Source organism: Equus przewalskii, chromosome X (genome assembly GCF_037783145.1).
Source record: "Equus przewalskii isolate Varuska chromosome X, EquPr2, whole genome shotgun sequence".
Taxonomy (NCBI): domain Eukaryota; kingdom Metazoa; phylum Chordata; class Mammalia; order Perissodactyla; family Equidae; genus Equus; species Equus przewalskii.
The window spans coordinates 96,177,215-96,196,869 of NC_091863.1; the positions used below are offsets into that span (position 1 = coordinate 96,177,215).

General features: G+C 41.9%; 2 protein-coding genes across 5 annotated transcripts in view; one reads left to right on the forward strand and one right to left on the reverse strand.

Moving 5' to 3' along the window:
* STEEP1 (STING1 ER exit protein 1) overlaps window positions 1–17,000 on the reverse strand; it is a 55,197-nt gene extending 38,197 nt beyond the window's left edge. Inside the window, exons 1-5 of one of the 4 annotated variants that reach the window (XM_070606035.1) lie at window positions 16,782–16,980; window positions 14,042–14,115; window positions 13,493–13,610; window positions 1,755–1,796; window positions 28–166 (exon numbers count right to left, since the gene is read on the reverse strand). In XM_070606035.1, coding sequence (XP_070462136.1) covers window positions 28–166; window positions 1,755–1,796; window positions 13,493–13,587 — 276 coding nt within the window. In that variant the 5' untranslated portion in view covers window positions 13,588–13,610; window positions 14,042–14,115; window positions 16,782–16,980. Of the gene's footprint in view, window positions 1–27; window positions 167–1,754; window positions 1,797–13,492; window positions 13,611–14,041; window positions 14,116–16,781 lie in introns of all 4 variants that reach the window. The other 3 variants (XR_011536217.1, XM_070606034.1, XM_070606033.1) reach the window with 3 other exon arrangements.
* The window catches only part of UBE2A (ubiquitin conjugating enzyme E2 A), an 81,014-nt gene that overhangs the window by 45,316 nt on the left and 16,043 nt on the right, over window positions 1–19,655 (forward strand). The window lies entirely within an intron of this gene.

The window sequence follows — 19,655 nt, forward strand, 5'->3', positions numbered from 1 at the left end:
CAGTCTGTCTCCTTCGATGATAATTACCTTCTTAGGAGGCTCTTGTTTCTGAGTATATATATTTGTTTTCCCAAAACCCTGGCCAAACTTGACTACTGCTCCATCCACAATGAAGGTCACGGGAGCATTCTTCGGCTGGGACTGGTAGAAGAGTGGCAGTCCACACCTGCAAACAGCAGACTCAGTCTCCGGGAGGCCTCAGACTCCAAATCCCCAAAACAGTGACTCGCAAAGCGTGCTCGGGCTCTGGGCATCTTTGTGTTTGTGGCACAAACGGATGATTAGCTCTTCCCAGTGTTTCCCAAAATTACTTGATAAGAATCACTGAGGGTGCTTGTTGAAATTGCTGATCAGATTGCTAGGTCCCTCCCTAAGAAGACCCTGACTCAGCAAATCTTGGAGGTGAGGCCTGGGAATAATCCGTCCTTTTCCTCAGCACCCCAAGTGATTCTTACTGTTAGGCAAGTTTGAGAAATGCTGGCTCCTGCTTTCCACTTAAAACTGCTGCCGTTCTTCCCAGAAGTCTGGGTAACTGGTTTGGGGGTTTTGTTTGGTTTTGTTTTGGCAGTGTCAAGAGGCAGTGTAAAGACTCCGCTGCAGGGGGTCAGCAAACTACACCCTGTGGTAATCGCCATAGTTTCTCTGCTTGGTCATTTTTACTATCGTTTTCAGCTAAATGAAGTAGACCTATAAGATACGATAAAAGTAACAGAATGAATCCAGTGTGGCTGTGAACTAAAATGCATTCTTAGCCATTTCCCTGCTTTAATTCTCCCAGTCTGAGTCTTCTGAGGGCTAAGACACAGCTGTAGTTACATCAATAAGATTAAATTTACTATAGCTTAATAGTCTCACTATTAACAACCTAAAGCTAGAAATATATATAAAAATATATTATATATATATATATAAATTGCTTTAAACAACACTAAATTTCTTGGGTCTGTGGTCCTATAATAGGCTTTATAAAGAGGTCTGGATGAAATCACGCTAGGTTACATGGACCAAACGACCCAGCAATGCCACTCCAAGAGAGAACACAAGTTCCCACCAAGATTTATACTAGAACGTTCACAGCAGCTTTCCGTATAACAGCCCAAACCGGAAATAACTCAAATGCCTTTCACAGTTCACAGTTCAACAAACTGTGGCGCAATGGACAACTACTCAGCAATAAAGAGGAACAAACAATTGAGAAACATAACAACTTGGATGAAGCCCAAAAGCATTATGCTAAGAAACCAGACGTAAAAGAACGTAAAAGATACATACTGTATGTAGCAGAGCACACAGTGCAGGATTTACATAAAATTTTAGGAAAGGCAAAGCCATAGTGACAGAAGGCAGATGAGCGATTGCCAGGGGTGAGGAAGGGGACAGACTGCAAAGGACACACGGGGTACTGGAAATGTTCTGTATCATGGGAGGGCTGGTGTGAATGACTGTATGCTTCTGTCAAAACTCATCAAATTGTACAGTTAAGAAGGGCAAATTTTATTATATCTAAATTACATCTCAATTTAAAAAATTATACTATGTTAAAAAAAACCATTTTGGGTGCCAGCTGGTCAGAGACGTAACGTTCACTATTCTCTTCGAGCAGCATATCGATATTTGTGTAGTTGAAGTTTGAAGGCAGTTGAGATTATAAGAATAAAGACATAACAGAGAATCATATCCAAATAATTCTTTCCCTAACACATTTCTGCCTCTACTTGCTTATGCTCGGAGAAACCTACACTGTTAATACTTACTTTGCACACTTTTTCCTGTACTGTCGTTCAATGCCTTCAGGCCTGCACAGAAAACAGAAGGTAAAAAATAGATATGAACAAATCTCATAAATCACCAACCTCATTCTCTCTTTTCTTCAAATGCTAAAAATGGCCTTTCAAGGTTTTCATTTCATAGATTAACTCATTAGTTTGAACATGTATTAATTTTAAAGCATTCCTTCTTTCTATAAGCATTTACTGAGCCCCTAACATGGGTCAGGCACCTCCCTGACAGAGCAGGAGGAGCAGCAGTAGTTATGGTCACAGTAATAACAATGACATCAACAACAATAATAACAGTGGCAAGCACTTGTATAGCTTGTATTATGTGCCAGGAGCTGTTCTAAAGTGAACATGTATTAACTGATTAATTCTTACAACAACGCTGTGAGGTAGGTCAGATTATCATTCTCATTTTAAAGATGATGGCTCCTAAGTACAAAGCTATTACATGATTTGCCCAAGGTCAAAGAGTTAGGAAGCAGAACAGGTTGAATTCAAGCTCAAGAGCCCACACAACCTTAGATAAGCTACCCAGAGATAAAAAGACTCTTCCACCATTCCAGTTGCTTAACGGAAACCTGGGACTCGTCCTGATTCTTCTCTTTCCCTCATCTCCCACACCTACTTCATCAGCAAATCCTGGGGGTTTTATCTCTAAAAAAATATCTTCAGGGGCCAGCCCTGTGGCCGAGTGGCTAAGTTTGCATGCTCCACTTCGGCAGCCCAGGGTTTCGCTGGTTCGGATCCTGGGCACGGACATGGCACCACTCATCAGGCCATGCTGAGGTGGCATCCCACATGCCACAACTAGAAGGACCCACAACGAAACATATACAACTATGTACCAGGGGGCTTTGGGGAGAAAAAGAAAAAATAAAAATCTTTAGGGGCCGGCCCCGTGGCTGAGTGGTTAAATTCCCACGCTCCGCTTCGGCGGCCCGGGGTTTTGCTGGTTCAGATCCTGGGCACGGACATGGTACCGCTCATCAAGCCATGCTGGGGCGGCATCCGACATGCCACAACTAGAAGGACCCACAACTAAAAAATATACAACTATGTACTGGGGGGCTTTGGGAGAAAAAGGAAAAAAAAATCTTTAAAAAAAATAAAAGATCTTGAGCATGTCTACTTTTCTCCACTTCCTGCCACCATCTTGGCCCAGGCCACCAGCATCTCTTCCCTGGACTACGACAGCAGTCCCTGGACAACTTTCTGACTGGTCTCCTCACTTCCTCTCCCCTTGTTTGTTTCACTTTTTTAATAAGTGATATATGCACACAGTATACATAAGACTATAAAATGAAAAGTAACTATCTTCCCCACTCATCCTCCATCCACCCACTTCTCTTCCCCAGAGGCAAATACTGTTTCTGGCTTCTTCTGTTCATCTCAGAGATAGCTGGTGTATATACAAAGAATTCTTACTGGTATATAAAGAAAAGATATATTTTTTTCTTTTCCTATTTAGACAAATGAAGTATAACTTATACTACTTTTTTGTTCACTTAAAAATGTACCTTGGTTAAAATATATATGCATGATCTTTCCCAATCAATTCACAAAGAGTTGCTTCATTTTTCATAAGGGCTGCATCGTATTCCTTTGTATGGATGAACCAAAATGTCTTTTATCCGTTGGATAAATTCCTAGAAGTATCCACTTAAATTCCGATAGATATCGCCAAACCACTCTCTAGAGAATTTGAACCAATTTACACTCCCACTGCCAATGAGAGTTCTTGTTTCCTTATGGTCTCAACAACACAGTATGGTATGAAAATGCATTACTGCCAATTTGGCACGCGAAAAATGTGATCTCATAACTTGCGCTTCTTTTTTTAAAGAGTGAAGATAGGTATCTTTTTATATACTTAATAGGTATTTGTATTTTCTTTTTTGGTGAACTGTCAGTTCAGACTCTTTATCTAATGAGTTGTCTATTTTCTATTAAGGAGACTTGCAAATGTTAAGGGGCCTTGCAAATATTTCTTCCCTAGTTTGACGTTTGTCTTTGACTTTTCTCACCATGTGAAAATTTTAGATTTCCTGTGGCCAAATCAATCGTGTTTGTGGGTATGATCCTTAGGCCTCCCTCCCTCTAAATCCATATCTAAAATAAAAATTCTAATTGCTTACTCTGGAATCTGCTTCTGCTACTCTCTCACTCCAAATCATTCTCTAAACAGAGGCAAGAGTGGCTTACCAACACAGCTAGAGTAAAATCCAAACTCCTTACCATGGCCTTCCCGGCACTGACTGAGCACAGCACTGGGCCCCCGCCTCACCGCACACGTCCCCTCCCTGCCTCACCACGCACTAGCCACACGGGTCATCCTTCCGTTCTTTGAACACATTAGTGCTTGCCCACCTCTGGCCTTTCACACACGCTCTTCTCTTTGCCTGGAATACTCTTCTCACCACCTTGCCAAGGGTGTCCTATTCTCATCTTTCATGATCTCAGTTCAAATATCACCTAGTCATAGAGGCCTTCCCTGACCACCTTTGCGAGGAGGTTCTCATGTGATTCTCTATGAGCCTTTTGTTTCATTCATATGACTTTCCATAATCATAATTACTTTATTTTTCTGTCATCCCAGTAGACTGTAAGGTCCATGAGATCAGAGATCAGCAGAGACCACGCCTGTCTGTCTCACCACTCTATCCCCAGAGCTGAGCAAAGTACTGGAAACAAAGTAGACATGCCATAAATGTTGGCTGAATGAATTCTTAAAAGAATTTCAGTTTAGTGAGGAAAATTGTAATCGCAGAGGTAAGATCTTAAATGGATGAATGTATACGGTGTAATGGGAACACAGAGGTGGAAGCACCAAGTCAGTCTGAGGCAGTCGTGGAAGGCTTCATGAGGAGGTGATGTTCAAACCAACGGTCCTGATTGAAAATGGTATTTCAGGCAGAGGGAATACCATGTGCAAAGGCAAAACAGCACAGCATATTCATATTCAGAGAATTACAAATTGTCTAATGTTATTAGGACTTGGAAAATCAAGGGAGTACTAGCGATCTTATAGACATAAAAATGATTATCAGATTATACTATGAACAACTGTACACCAACAAATTAAATAACCTAGATGAAACAAATGCCTAGAACGACAGAATGACACAAACTACCAAAACTCACTGGAAAAGAAATAGAAAATCTGAATAGTCTATAACAAGTAAAGAGATTAAATTAGTAATCAAAACACTTTGCACAAAGAGAAGCCCAGGACCAGTGGCTTCACTGTGAATTCTAGCAAAAGTTCAAAGAATGAATACTAATGCTTCACAAACTTTTCAAAAGAAGAAGGAACACATTCCAACTCATCCTATGAGGCCAGCATTACCCTGATACCAAAACCAGACAAAGATATCACAACAACAACAGACTCGAGATGAATATTGCTTAAGAATACACAGGCAAAAATCCTCAAAAAGAACCTGGCAAACCAAGTCCAGCAGCATATAAAAAGGATTATACAACATGACCAAGTGGAATTTATCCCAGGAATGCAAGATTGGTGTAACATTCAAAAAGTTGAATCAATACAATACACCATATCATAGAATAAAAGAGAAAAAAAACACAATCATCTCAATAGATGCAATGAAGCTTTTGACAAAATTCAAAGCTCTTTCAACATACTAGGAATAGAAGGAAGTTCCTCTACCTGATAAAGAACATCTATGAAAAATCCACATCTGCTAACTGACATAAACTAATGTCATACTTAATGGTGAAAGACTGAAAGCTTTCCCCCTAAGATCAGGAACAAGACAAGGATATTCACTCTCAACACTTCTATTCAACGTTGTACTGACAGTTCTGGCTAGGGTAATTAGGCAAGAAAAAGAAATAAAAGGCATTCAGATTAGAAGGGAAAAAGTAAAACCATCTCTATTTGCAGATGACATGATCTTATATTTGGTAACCCTAAAGCATCCACACACACACACACAAACTATTAGAACTAATAAACGAGTTTAGCAAGGCTGCAGGATACAAGATCGATATACGAAAACTAATGGTAGTCCTATACACTAGATGTGAACAATCCAAAAACAAAGCTAAGTAAACAATTCCAGTTATAATAGCATCAAAAAGAATAAAATATTTAGGAATAAATTTAACAAAAGAAGTGCAAGACTTGTGTACTGAAAACTACAAAACACGGCTGAAAGAAATTAAAGAACACCTAAATAAATGGAACAACATCCCATGTTCATAGATTGAAGACAATATTATTAAGACGGCAATACTCCTCAAATGAATCTACAGCTTCAACACAATCCCTATCAAAATTCCAGCTGGGTTTTTTGCAGAAACTGACAAGCTGATCTGAAAATTCACATGGAATTACAAATCCAGAACAGCAAAAGCAATCTTGAAAAAGAAGAACAAAGTTGGAGGAGTCACACTTCCCGATTTCAAAACTTACCGCAAAGGTACAGTAATCAAGACACGGTGGTACTGGCATAAGGATAGACATATAGATCAACGGAATAGAACTGAGAGTCCACAATAAACCTATACATATATGGTTAATTAATTTTGACAAGGGTGCCAAGACCACTTAATGGGGAAAGAATAGTCTTTCAATAAATGGCACTGGGACAACTGGATAGCCACATGTAAAATGATGAATTTAGATACCTGCCTCACACCATATACAAACATTAACTCAAAATGGATGAAAGACTTAGGTGTAAGAACTAAAACTATAAAACTCTTAGAACAAAACATAGGCGTTAATCTTTAAGACTTGAGGCAATGGTTTCTTAGATATGACACTAACTCACAAGCAATCAAAGAAAAAATAAATGAGATTTGATTAAAATTTAAAACTTTTGTGCTTCCAGGAATACCATCAAGAAAGTGAAAAGGCAACCCAAAGAATGGGAGAAAATTCTTGCAAATCACATATCTAATAAGGGACTACTATCCATAACATATAAAGAATTCTTACAACTCAACAGTAAAAAAGACAAATACTCCAATTAAAAAATGGGCAAAGGGGGCTGGCCCCAGGGCCGAGTGGTTAAGTTCGTGCGCTCCGCTGCAGCGGCCCATGGTTTCACTGGTTCGGATCCTGGGCGCAGACATGGCACCGCTCATCAGGCCACGCTGAGGCGGCATCCCACATGCCACAACTGGAAGGACCCACAACTAAAAATACACAACTATGTACCGGGGAGCTTTGGGAGAAAAAGGAAAAATAAAATCTTTAAAAAACAAATGGGCAAAGAATTTAAACAGACATTTCTCCAAAGAAGATATACAAATGACCAATAAGCATATGAAAAGATACTGAACATTATTAGCCATCTGGGAAATGCAAATCAAAACCACAATGAGATACCACTTCATACACACTAGGATAGATATGCTCAAAAAGACAGACAATAACAATTATTGGCAAGAATGCAGAGAAATTAGAACCCTCATACATTACTAGCAAGAATGTAAAATGGTGCAATCACTTTTGAAAACACTCGATCAATTCCTCAAAAGGTTAAACATAGTTACCATATGACCCAGCAATTCATAAGTATACACCCATGACAGCTGAAAACATGTTCACACACATAGTTGTACACAAAGGTTGACAGCAGCATTACTCATAATAGTAAAAAGAAAATAGAAACGGCTCAAATGTCCATCAATTGATGAACGGATAAACAAAATGTGGTGCATCCATACAATGGAATATTATTCAGCCACAAAAAGGAATAAAGTATCGAGTCATTCTACAACATGGGTGAACCTTGAAAATATAGTAAATGAAAGATGTCAGATACAAAAAGCTACATATTTATGGTTCCATTTTAATGCAATATCTAGAATAGGCCAATCCATAGAGATAGAAAGTAGATTAGTGGTTGCCAGGGGCTGGCGGAGAAGGAAATAGGAAGTGACTGCTAACCGGTACAAGGTTTGTTCCGGGGTGGGGGGGAGGTGATGAAAAGTTCTGGAATTAAATAGTGATGATGACTGCACAACCTTACAAATATACTAAAACCACTGAATTATATACTTTAAAATGGTGAGTTTTATGGTATATGAATTATATCTCAACTAAAAATATTAAATCTCTGAGGGTGGAGCTGAGGCATCGGGAGTTTTTAAAAAACTCTTCCAGATGGTTCTAACACAGCCAGGCTGGAGAATCATTTCGCCAGGGTACACTGAAGAATAGAATTGCTGAGACATACATTATGTGCATCTTTAGCTATACTGGATGTTGCCAAAGTGCTTTCCAAAGTCATTATAACTGTTTATGGTCCTTCTGGTACTGTAGGAGGCTTCCAATTGCTCTTTGACAACACATGGTTATTATTTTCCCAGTTGAGGGATAAGGAAACGGGAGCCCAAAAAGGTTGGGTGACTTGCCTAAAGTCACAAAGTGGCACTGCTTGAACTGTAACTCCAAAGTCTGTGCTCTCCACCATCTTTAACCTTCTGCCTCTCCACTTACAAATATCACTTATGTCAAACGTGCTCAATTCGCTAACATCACTGGACTAGGGCACTAGCAATATTTTCGGTTCTGTGTACCACATCTGGTTTCTACTGGGACTCTAAATCCAACCTCAGCCTGAAGGGAGAGACTCACCAGACAACTGACTTCTAGAATCCTGAAGTCAGCCAATCTCATAAACCCAAGCTTTCAAAGCACAGGAATATCAAATAAAGGGGGCTGTATATTTCCCAATGAGTTAATCTTCAAATACCAATGACAAATGGGATTTTGTAAAGTTTAGAAAAATGTATCTATTCCTAACTATGTGCCGAGAATCAGGCCAGATGTCCTAAGGGCTTCAGAAGTATAAGGCAGGGTTATTGCCCTCGAAAAGTTCATCATCTTGAGATACTGAGACTCTAATGCAAATGAGACAAGGCTTTTAAGTGGTATGATTATAAAGCAGTGATGAATATGAGCTAGATATTTCGACTAACTGACCTTGGTTTTTTTTCCTACCCTTAATCTCTAGGAAAATGAGATAGGGATGGCCAAAAACAAAACAAAACATTCCCCCTGGTTGTGGTAGCCAGCCTCTAAGGTGGCCCCCAATGATCCTTGCCCCCTGAGATTGGCACCCTTGTATAGTCCCCTCCCACAATGAATAGGGCTGACCTGTGACACCAATAGGACACTGTAGAAATGATGGTGTATGACTTCTGAGTCTTGGTCATAAAAGACATTGTGGCTTCTGCCTTCTTTTCTCTTGGATTACCCACGCTGTGGGAAGCCAGCTGCCATGTCACAAGGATACTCAAGCAGCCCTATGGAAGATCCTGGTGGGGAGGAACTGAGGCTTCTCCCCAACAGTGAGCACTCAGCTGCCAATCATGCGAGTGAGTCACCTTGGAAGTGGAGCCTCCAGCCCTAATCAAGACTTCAAATGACTGCACCCACGGTTGACCTCTTAACCACGGCCTCACGAGAGACCAGAACCGCCCAGCTAAGCTGCTCTTGAATTCCTGACCCACAGAAACCATGTGAGATGATAAACGTTTGTAGTTTAAAAAAAAAAAAATCAAAGGAGTAGCAGCAGATGAGGATGAACAGGTAGACCAAGGGCAGATCAGAGAGAGCCTTCAGGCTTGGATTTTACCCTGCTAATCAGGATTTTTTAAATTGTGCCCCACAATGACCCCTAAATGAAATCGGATAGGGGAAGGGGAGGAGTCCTTAATGGATTGGGCTCCATTCTTCCCCAATCAGAGAAGCTTCCCGCTTCTATATTTCTGGTAAGAATTTCATTTAAAGAAAGGATTCGCTGTCTAAAAGTGTTTGAAAGGCACTGCTATAGGTAATGAAGAGTCATGGAAAGCAAGAGACTGATATAATGTGCATTTGAGATCATTCAGGTAGTAGACAACAGACTGGAGGAGAGCAAAACTAGAGGCAAAAAGACCAGGTAAGAGCCCACTTCAACAGCCCAAGCAAGTGATGTTGGGTACCAGAATGATGGCAGTGTAGCAGGGCTGAACAGCCACGAGAAAGATTAGAAGGTAGAATTGACAGTAAACGGTGAGCGACTGGATGTGTAGGGGATGGTGGGGGCGGGGATGGATGAGATGAGGAGAGGACTGGCTCCCAGATTTCTGCTTTGGGCCACTGCATGAACGGTGGTGTCATCGTAGAAGGAGGAAAAAGAATCGTGTTTGGCTGATAGTTACAGAGACCCGACTGCAGTGGCTTCAACACGAGAGTTTGCTCACGTAAAAGAAGTCTAGAGGAAGGTGGTGCCTGGCAATGGCTAAGACCCAAGGACAGCATGGCAAAAGCTCTGCAAGTCCTGTGGCTTTTCCTTCCCAGTCCCAGGATGGCTGCTGGTGCCCCAATTATCATGTCCATTTTCCAAAATGCAGGAAGGAATAAGGACAGAAAAGTCAAAAGGGCCTTCCTTAGAAGCCCCACCCAACAACTTCTACTTCCATCCCTTTTACTTGGCAAAAGCTAAGTCCCACTCAGAATCTTAGGGGGTTTTTTTGGGGAGGGAAGCTGGAACACGTGCCCTAACTTTACAGACACCAGTATACAGGCAGGTATAATAGAAGAGTGTTGAAGTGGTGCTCAGTGAACCAATCTGCTGTGCTTTCCACATTAGAGAAATGATGAGTTTGGCCCTAGTCCTGCTGGATCTGAGGTAGAACATCAGGTGAAGAGGTAGAGGAGGCAGTCAGACATACAGCTCCTGCACAGGAGAGAAATGTAGGCAGATCTAGATTTTGTGAGTCATCAGCATATAAGTGTAACTGATGCCATGAAAGGTGGTAAGAATGTCCAAGGAGAGTATAAAGAGAGAGGGCATAAAATCAAGGTCAAAATCAAAATCCCTGGAGAATACCAACATTTAAGGGGCAGGCAGAAGAAGAATCCAGAAGACTGAGAAAGCCAAAGAAGTGGAAGGAGAATCACAAGAGTAGCTTCACAGAAATCAAGGAAGGAGACAGTATCAAGGGAGGCGTGGTCAACAAAGACAGGCAGAGAAAAGCCCCCGCTGGAGTAGCAACTGGGGGAGTGGTGCATGAGGGCAAGAGAGTACTAGGAAATGACAGTGCCAAAGGAGAGGCACTTTAGAATGGAAATAAATAGAATTTAGAATAGAATGGAGGTACTTTAGAGGTGCAAAGTGATGGGCTCCAGGGCATGTGTTGGGTAGACTGCTATATTTTCAGTAACTGGTGTTCCCACACTCAGCTGGCTAAAGAGGAAGGGTAAGAGCAGACCAAAATTCCACCCTGGCCAGCACGGGAGCACACTAGAGTGGGCCCTTGGAAAGCCTGTTCACGATTAGAGCAGGAACTGTGTCAACCAAAGGGGAAGTTCACCATGCCTTGTTGGTAAACTAGGAACGCTGTGGCCCACGAGAGTTACCTGGCCAGAGGCCACTGGCCTAGGCAACATCCGGCCTTCAGGCTGGGCCTGAAGCTGGCTCACTTCCAGGATCAGGCTAATTAGATTCCAGGGTTTCTACTTCAGCCTAGGGCCACCCAGTTTTCTGGCCTAGAGGTGAGGGCATCTGTCTTACAGTGCCATAGAAGCCTGTGGCCTGGTTGTGTTGTTAGATTACTTTCTGTATTAACTGAACAACATATGTTCATTTAATATATGTAATATATAATACTATTATACATGTTATATATAGTTACATAATGTATACAACAATATATAATAAATATTTTAGTGTGCCTAAAGATAGTTGATAATTTTCAAAATCAGAAACCTAAATAAAGGTTAATGAAAGGAGAAAAAGCACAAGAGAATGGATTAGCTTCAGAGAGGGCACATTATTTCTAAACCTTCCTATGTCCCATCATGGAGTGCTTCCCCGATGCTTCCTGAAGGGCCTTCCTTTGTGAATTTCGTAAGTTTTATAATCTGCACCCTTGGCTGTATCTTGTACATAACCAATTTTCTCTTCAACTGCACAATTCCAGAAGCCCAGTTGTCACAATGGTGCTTGATGCCTGATTTGCGACTGAATGTCACCTAGCAGCGGTTTCTAACTCTTCACTAGTGTGGGCTGATAACAGTTTGGTTTCTTAAACAAACACAGTTACATGTCAGCCTGTACCTCTTTCTGGTTCAACAGTAGACTATCAGCTCCATAAGGGCAGGGTTCTTTGCTTGTTTCCTGGTTGTACTGGGTTAGAGAGGGTCCCTTATAAAGTCATGTCCTTATGGGAACCTCAGAATGTGGTTTTGAAAAGAGGGTCGTTTCAGGTATAATTAGTTAAGATGAGGTCATGTAGATGAGTAGACTGTGCCCTTAATCTATTATGACTGGTGTCCTTACAAGAAGAAGAGAAGAAACACAGCAACAGAGACATAGGGAGAAGGCCATATGATGATGCAGACAGAGATGAGAGTGAGGCATCTACAAGCCAAGAAATGCCAAGGATTGCCGGCAAACACCAGAAGCTAGAAAGGGGCAAGGAAGGATCCTCCCCTCATGGACACCTTGACTTCAGACTTCTGGCCTCCAGAACCGTGAGACAATTAAGTTCTATTGTTCAAGCCACCCAGTCTGTGGTACTTTCTTATAGCAGCCGCAGCAAACTAATACACTAGTATATCCCAGGCTTCTAGGACAGTACCTGGCACGTAGTAGGAGCTCAATAAGTGAAATATTTGAAGAATGAATGGATGGACTTTTTAATTCCCTAGGACTGACCTCTCTGTGGCATTTGGCACCTATTGATGACTACCCTCCCCCACCATACACATACTTCTTGAAACTCTCTCCTCTCCTGTTTTCCACATCACCAGGTTCTCCTGGTTCTGTTCCAATTATTTTGTCCGCTTTTTAAATGTCAATGTTTCCCAGAACTATATTTTCAGTCCTCTCTTCTTCTTGTTCCACACTCTTTCTATGTAATTTATCTTCCCATCTTTCAATTCCCCATATACACCAAGGCTTCCCAAATCTAAAACAGATCTAACCATGTTACTCCTCTGCTTAAAAAAAGGAGATGGCTATTGCCTACAGATAAAGTCCAAACTTGTCTACTTCAGCATTTTACTCCGTCTCACCCCAGGATGCATGAACCCCTTCCTGGAAAGTAACCTGGGCTCTAGTCACAAAGGACTATTCAAATTTCCCAAGCACACGGCATTTGATGCTTTTAATGCTTCCATATACCCTCCACCTGGAATGCTCTTCATTCCCCCTCACCTACTTGGTGAAATACTAGTTCAAGACCAAACCCAAATGTCACCATCTCTTGGTGCCTTTCCTGACCACCATTCAGGCAGGATGACCCACTCCCATCTGTTTTCCCATGGCCTTCTCTTCACCACGCCAGTATTTTATCATATCACAATGGGGAGCCCGTTCCCTCACTGAGCCATGAGCTCTTTAATGGTAAGGACAGTACGTTATTCATCTTCACAGATCCACTTCCTAGCTCAGCGTCTGGCCCACGGTATACTCCAAGAGATTACAGGTTGAATGAACCCATTCTACTCACAAAAAAACCCACATTACAGCTATCAGATGGCAATAGAATCACATCTCAGCACCACTTCAACAAAGCACAATAAAGATATTGCTGTATTAAGAGAAGTTAGAGAACTACCACAAACATCAAAGTATCGGGCCCACATGGCTGACCTGTTTGACAGTAGATGGGCTATTTATATTCCCTAGAACTAGACCCCAATGTAATAAAGAAATCTCAGACAGAGAAGATCAACCTCTTACCTCCGAAGATACATAGTCTCCTCATCTTCTGTGTTACAAAACTTGTGGGCGTGTTTGGCAGCATCAATCACACGGGACCGATCCCGGGGCCTCATGGGCAATTTCTCTAACTGACAGTCTGAAGGAATGGAGAAAGATTTGGTCAATAGAGGCACTGAAAAATACCCTGAGGCAATCAGAAGTTTTCAGTGGGGCCCTTAGCACTGTAATTTTTACTATAATTACTATGCTTACTGAAGCCTATTATTGAATTTTCCAACTGAAAATGACTTGGGGTCAGGAGACCTGGATTTTAGTTCCAGCTCTATTACTACTCTGGCCATCTTTGGCAAATCACTTCCTCTTTTGGGGTATTTTTCCTTATTTGAAGGATGAATAGATTATATTATCTCAAAAGTCCTTGCCAGCACTGCAATTCAAGCTTTCTATGAGCATTTCTGTGATCGTGGCACACTTGGGTTGTGTTATAATGCCTTAGAATCAGAAGAGACAATCCAGTGCCCTGTGACGCCCATGAGAAAGGTGTTGGGAAAGTGGATAAATGCTTACAAAAGGAGAGAGAGGGTAGGCGGTATGCTACACACGGTATGCAAATGATCCATCCCACTCAGAGGCGTTTTAAGCTGAAAACAATAAAAACATACAGGAAATAAATTAGCTACAGTTATAAAGCAGATGGAAAACTGATATAATGCAAATTAAGTACCTAAAGGATCACAGAGAAGTCAAGTGATCAGAGTGACTGGATTAATGGGGGAGGTGCAGAGGGAGCTAGAGAATAGCAGGCAGTTGGCACATTAGCTCATTACTCTTCCCAACGACCTAGTGGAGTAGACATTTATTATTCCTAGTTAAAGATGAGGACATTGAGGCTTAGGAAGGGAAGGGTGGGAGATCTGCCACACATTTAATAAGAAGCAGAACAAGAATTCACATCCAACCCTCGGTGATCAAAAAGAATTCATTTGCCCACAAATATGAGAGGGCCCTCCATGTACCAGACGCAGTTTGAACGCTGTGCTGGGGATTCAGCAAAGAACAAAACAAAGTCCGTGACCTGATGAGGTTTACAGTTTAGTGGAGGAGACAGAAAATTTAAAAATAATAATTATATAATATGATCTTAGATAATGACAAGTGCCAATAAAAAAATTAGGATGTTAAGAGGATGAACAATGAGGGGCTGGCCCCGTGGCCGAGTGGTTAGGTTCGCGCGCTCCGCTGCAGGCGGCCCAGTGTTTCGTTGGTTCGAATCCTGGGCGCGGACATGGCACTGCTCATCAGACCACGCTGAGGCAGCGTCCCACATGCCACAACTAGAAGGACCCACAACGAAGAATACACAACTATGTACCGGGGGGCTTTGGGGAGAAAAAGGAAAAAATAAAATCTTAAAAAAAAATTTAAAAAAAAGAGGATGAACAATGATTCAGTTCGTGATAAGTGCTCCCAAGAAAACTCAGACAGGGTAAGAGGACAGAGAGTGACAGGGATGCCCCTGGAGATAAGGCAGTCAGGGAAGTTTTCTAAGGAAGTGACATTTCAGCAGAGACCTGAATGAAATAAGGAAGCACTGAAGGAAGAGTGTTCGAGGCAGAAGAAATACCAATCCCAAAGGCCCTGCAGGCAGGCACATTTTAACATGATGGAGAAAAATCAAGAAGGCCACTGTAGCTCGAATGAAGTGAACAAGAGGAAGAGTGTTAAAAGATGAAGTCTGAGAGGTAGCCGGGGTCTGATCATGCAGGGTCTTGGTATGGACTTTGGTTTTATTCTTGACATTATAGGAAAACACTGGTTTGCAACAGAATTCTGGCTGCCGTGTGGAAATAGACCAGTGGGGGTAAAGAGTGGAGAGCAAGAAACTACTGTGGCAGTTCAGATGAGGGACGCTGGTGGCTTGGACTAGAGTGGCAGAATGGAGGTGGTAAGAAGCAGTCAGAGTCAGGATAGATTTTCAAGGAAGCAGCTGCAGAATTTGTTGATGGAATGGATGGAGAAGTCAGGACTGATTCTGAGATACTGACTGATACTGGTACTACTGACTTCAATAGGTCAGACTGAGGAGAATGGTGAGAGCAGGGAAGAGGGGCTCACGAAGTTAATTTTGAATATGATCTCCTTGAGAGGCCTTTTAGACATCCAAGTGGAGAGGCTGGATAGGTAGCTGGCATTTGAGGAGAGGTGTAGGTTAAATATGAACACACTTGGGAGCCATCAGCACGTAGATGGTATTTACAGCTCGGGAATGGTTGAGATCACCTAGGGAATGAGGACAGATTGAGCATGGGTGAGAGGATTGAGCGCTAAGGCCATGCACTGCCTTAAAGTCTGCAACAGAAAAACGAGCCAGACACTGAGAAGGGGCAAAATCGGGGTAGGAGGAAAATCGGGAGAGTGTGGAGTCTGGGATGCAAATGAAAGTGTTTCAAGGATAGAGTGATGATCTGTCAAATGCCACTGAGAGGGGGATTAAAATGAGCATTGATAATTGACCACTGGAACTGGTAACATATTCAGTTAGTAATCTTGACAAATATGGTTTAGATGGTGAGGTAAGAAGGAAAGTCTGTCTGAAGTGAGGTCAAGGGGGAATGGGAAGTGAGGATGCAGAGACAGCCAATATAGGTAACTCTTCATAGAAATTTTGCTATAAAAGAAGCAAAGAAGGGGCCGGCCCCATGGCCGAGTGGTTAAGTTTGCGCGCTCCGCTTTGGCGGCCCAGGGTTTCGCCAGTTTGGATCCTGTGGGGACATGGCACCGCTCATCAAGCCATGCTGAGGCAGCATCCCACATGCCACAACTAGAAGGATCCACAACTAAAAAGAAATACACAACAATGTACCGGGGGGGGGGGTTGGGGGAGAAAAAGGAAAAATAAAATCTTTAAACAAAAAAAAGCAAAGAAATGGGGTTATAGCTGGAAGAGAATGTAGGATCAGGGAGGGTTTCATTTTCATCCAAGACAAGAGCTTTACAGCATCCTTGCATCCAGCAGAAGGTTACAAAGTTTCCAGAGGCGGAGTCGGAGGAGAGGGAGATACAGCGTTTTTTTTTCTGAAGGAGGCATTTCTTTTGGCGGGAGGCTGGATACGTAATCACAAGGCTAAACAGAAACCAGAAAAGCTTCCCTGGAGTGGGGCGTTGACGTGTGGGGAGCATTTTGACGGAGAGGGAAAGCCCACCAATCTTCAGAGACGCGGCTCCCAGATCACAGCCCGAGGAAATTCGCCCCGGAGAACGCGCAGTTTCGCTCCTTGCAGACACCCCGCAGTTCCCGACTACTCACCCAGCACGAGGACCATCTGGCCGCACAAACAGTAGTAGACGTGGAGGGGCTTCTCGCCATCATCATATTCCTCCCGGTCCCGGGTGTCGGAGCAGACTACCGACCGGGACACTACCTTAGGCATAGTTCAGAGGAGCAGCCGGAAAACTCACAGCAAAACTAAGGGTCAGGCAGAAATGACGTCATAGACGTGCGTCGGGCCCTTCCCCTACGTAACTCTGGTCACGTGTCAGTAGTAGGCACGTGGACTTCCGGGCTGTCCCATTAGGCTAAGATGCGCGGGGGCCGCCCTGAGCCGACCAGAACCTCCTTTGATTTGGCCTAGGTTAGCCAGGACCGCTTTACTTGGGACGCTCTTAATATTATTTAAATTATTTGTTTATATTTCTATACACGTATGCCTAAGTATATGCATTTATATACATATATATAAACCGGATATAACAAAAGACTGTATTTACACATTATATGCATAATACAGATTTTAGGTGTGCCTCTAAATATGATTTTGATTTTAATGGCTGTATTCAGGATGAGTACCTAATGAAGTAGAGGCATCTTTTTAAAGTTGAGATATAATTCACATAACATAAAATTCACCCTTTTAAAGTGTATAATTCAGGGCTGGTTAAGTGGTTAAGTTCATGCCCTCGGCTTTGGCAGCCAGGGGCTGGCAGGTTCAGATCACAGACATGGACCGACACACTCGTTGTTAAGCCATGCTGTGGCGGTGACCCACATACAAAATAGAGGAAGACTGGCACAGATGTTAGCTCAGTGGCAATCTTCCTCAAGCAAAAAGAGGAAGATTGGCAATGGATGTTAGCTTAGGGCCACTCCTCCTCACCCAAAAAAAAATTAAAATTAAAAATAAAGTGTATAATTCAGTGGTTTTTTAGTATACTCACAAAGTTGTGCAACCATCACCACTATCTAATTCCAGAACATTTTCATCATCCCAGAAAGAAATTCCACATTGTTAGCAGTCACTCCTCACCTTGTTTCCAGCTTTTGGCAGTCACTAATCTACTTTCTATCTCTACAGTTTTGCCTCTTCTGGACATTTCATATGAATGAAATCATACAATATGTGGTTGGTGGTGTCTGGCTTCTTTCATTTAGCACAGTATTTTCAAGGTTCATCCATGTTGTAGTGTGAATCTGTAAGAATTAGTAATGAATCAGTTAAAAGGAACTTCATTCCTTTTTATGGCTGAATAATATTCTGTTGTATGAATATACCACATTTTGTTTATACATTCATCAGTTTATGGGCACTGGATTGTTTCCACTTTTTGGATATAATGACTAATGCTACTGTGAACATTGGTGTACAAGCTTTTGTGAGGACATATGTTTTTAGTTCTCTTGGGTGTATACTTAGGAGTGGAATTGCTGGGTTATGCGGGAACTTTATGTTTAACCTTTTGAGGAACTGCCAAGAGTGTTTTCCAAAGTGGCTCTACCATTTTACATTCCCATCAGGAAAGTATGGGAGGGGAGATTCTGATTTCTTCACGTCCTCACCAGTAATCATCTTTGTCTGTCTTTTTATTATAGCCATCCTGGTGAGTGTGAAGTGGTAGCTCATTGTGGTTTTTATTTGCCTTCCCCGACGGCTAATGATGTTGAGCACCTTTTCACATGCTTGTTGGTCATTTATATATCTTCTTTGGAGAAAATGTCTATTCAAATCCTTTGCCCATTTTTAATTGGATTGTCATTTTACTGTTGAATTGTGAGAGTTTGTTATATATTCTGGATACTAGACTCTAATCATGTAAATGATTTCCAGATCGAGGCCTCTTAATGACCCTGTTTGCCCCAGGTACAAGGGAACATCTTCCACCCTTCCTTCCCCAACCCAGTGACTCTCCCAGATGCTCTTTGTGGAGAACAGCAGGAGCCTGGAGCAATCCAGAATAAAAACACTGAGACAGTTTACATTGGATAACTTCAATAATCCAAATGATGACACCAGAATAGTAGATTTTTAACAGAGAAATTACTGAAGATAGCAGGAGCTTGTGACTAGAAAATTGACAGGTTGGCTGGAAGAAGTATAGTGTTCAAGAGACACAAGATGTAAACCAATGAGAATTCAAAGCAATATGCTAGCCCTTGAATGAACATGAGTTAAATAAAGTGTAAAAGAAATATCAATTCAAGTCTTAAAGAATCACAGTGTTTGCTCCTTAGGTCTTTGGTTTTTTTGTTTTTTGGGTTTTTTTGTTTTTTTTTTTTTTGGTGAGGAAGATTAGCCCTAAACTAACATCTGTTGCCAATCTTGTCTTTTTTTTTCCCCTCTCCAAAACCCCAGTACATAGTTGTATATCATAGTTGTAGGTCCTTCTAGTTCTTCTATGTGGGATGCCGCCACAGCATGGCTTAATGAGTGGTGTGTAGGTCTGCACCCAGGATCTTAACCAGTGAACCCCCGGCCACCAAAGCAGAGCACACAAACTTAACCACTATGCCACTGGGCCAGCCCCTGCTCCTTAGGTCTTAGTCCAATGTCATCCCTAAGTTCCTATGTTATTCAGTATGTATTGATCCTCTACTGTGTGTCAAGCACTGTGCTATATATTGGTTGTATAGTGATCAATTATAAATAGTCTCACTCCCCTCGTGTGGCTTAGTCTAGTGCAGAGTTGGGTAAACTTTTTGTGTAAAGGGCTAGAGAGTAAATATTTTAGGCTTTGAGGGCCAAGAGGAAAAATCAAGGACATTATGTAGGTACTCATATAACAAGAGAGAAAACAAATTTCCACAAATGTTTTCTTAATGAAATTCAAAATATAATTAATAATTGAATATAATTTTTTGTAATACAGGTCTACTCATGAGAAGAATGGCATTCTTTTATAGAGAGGG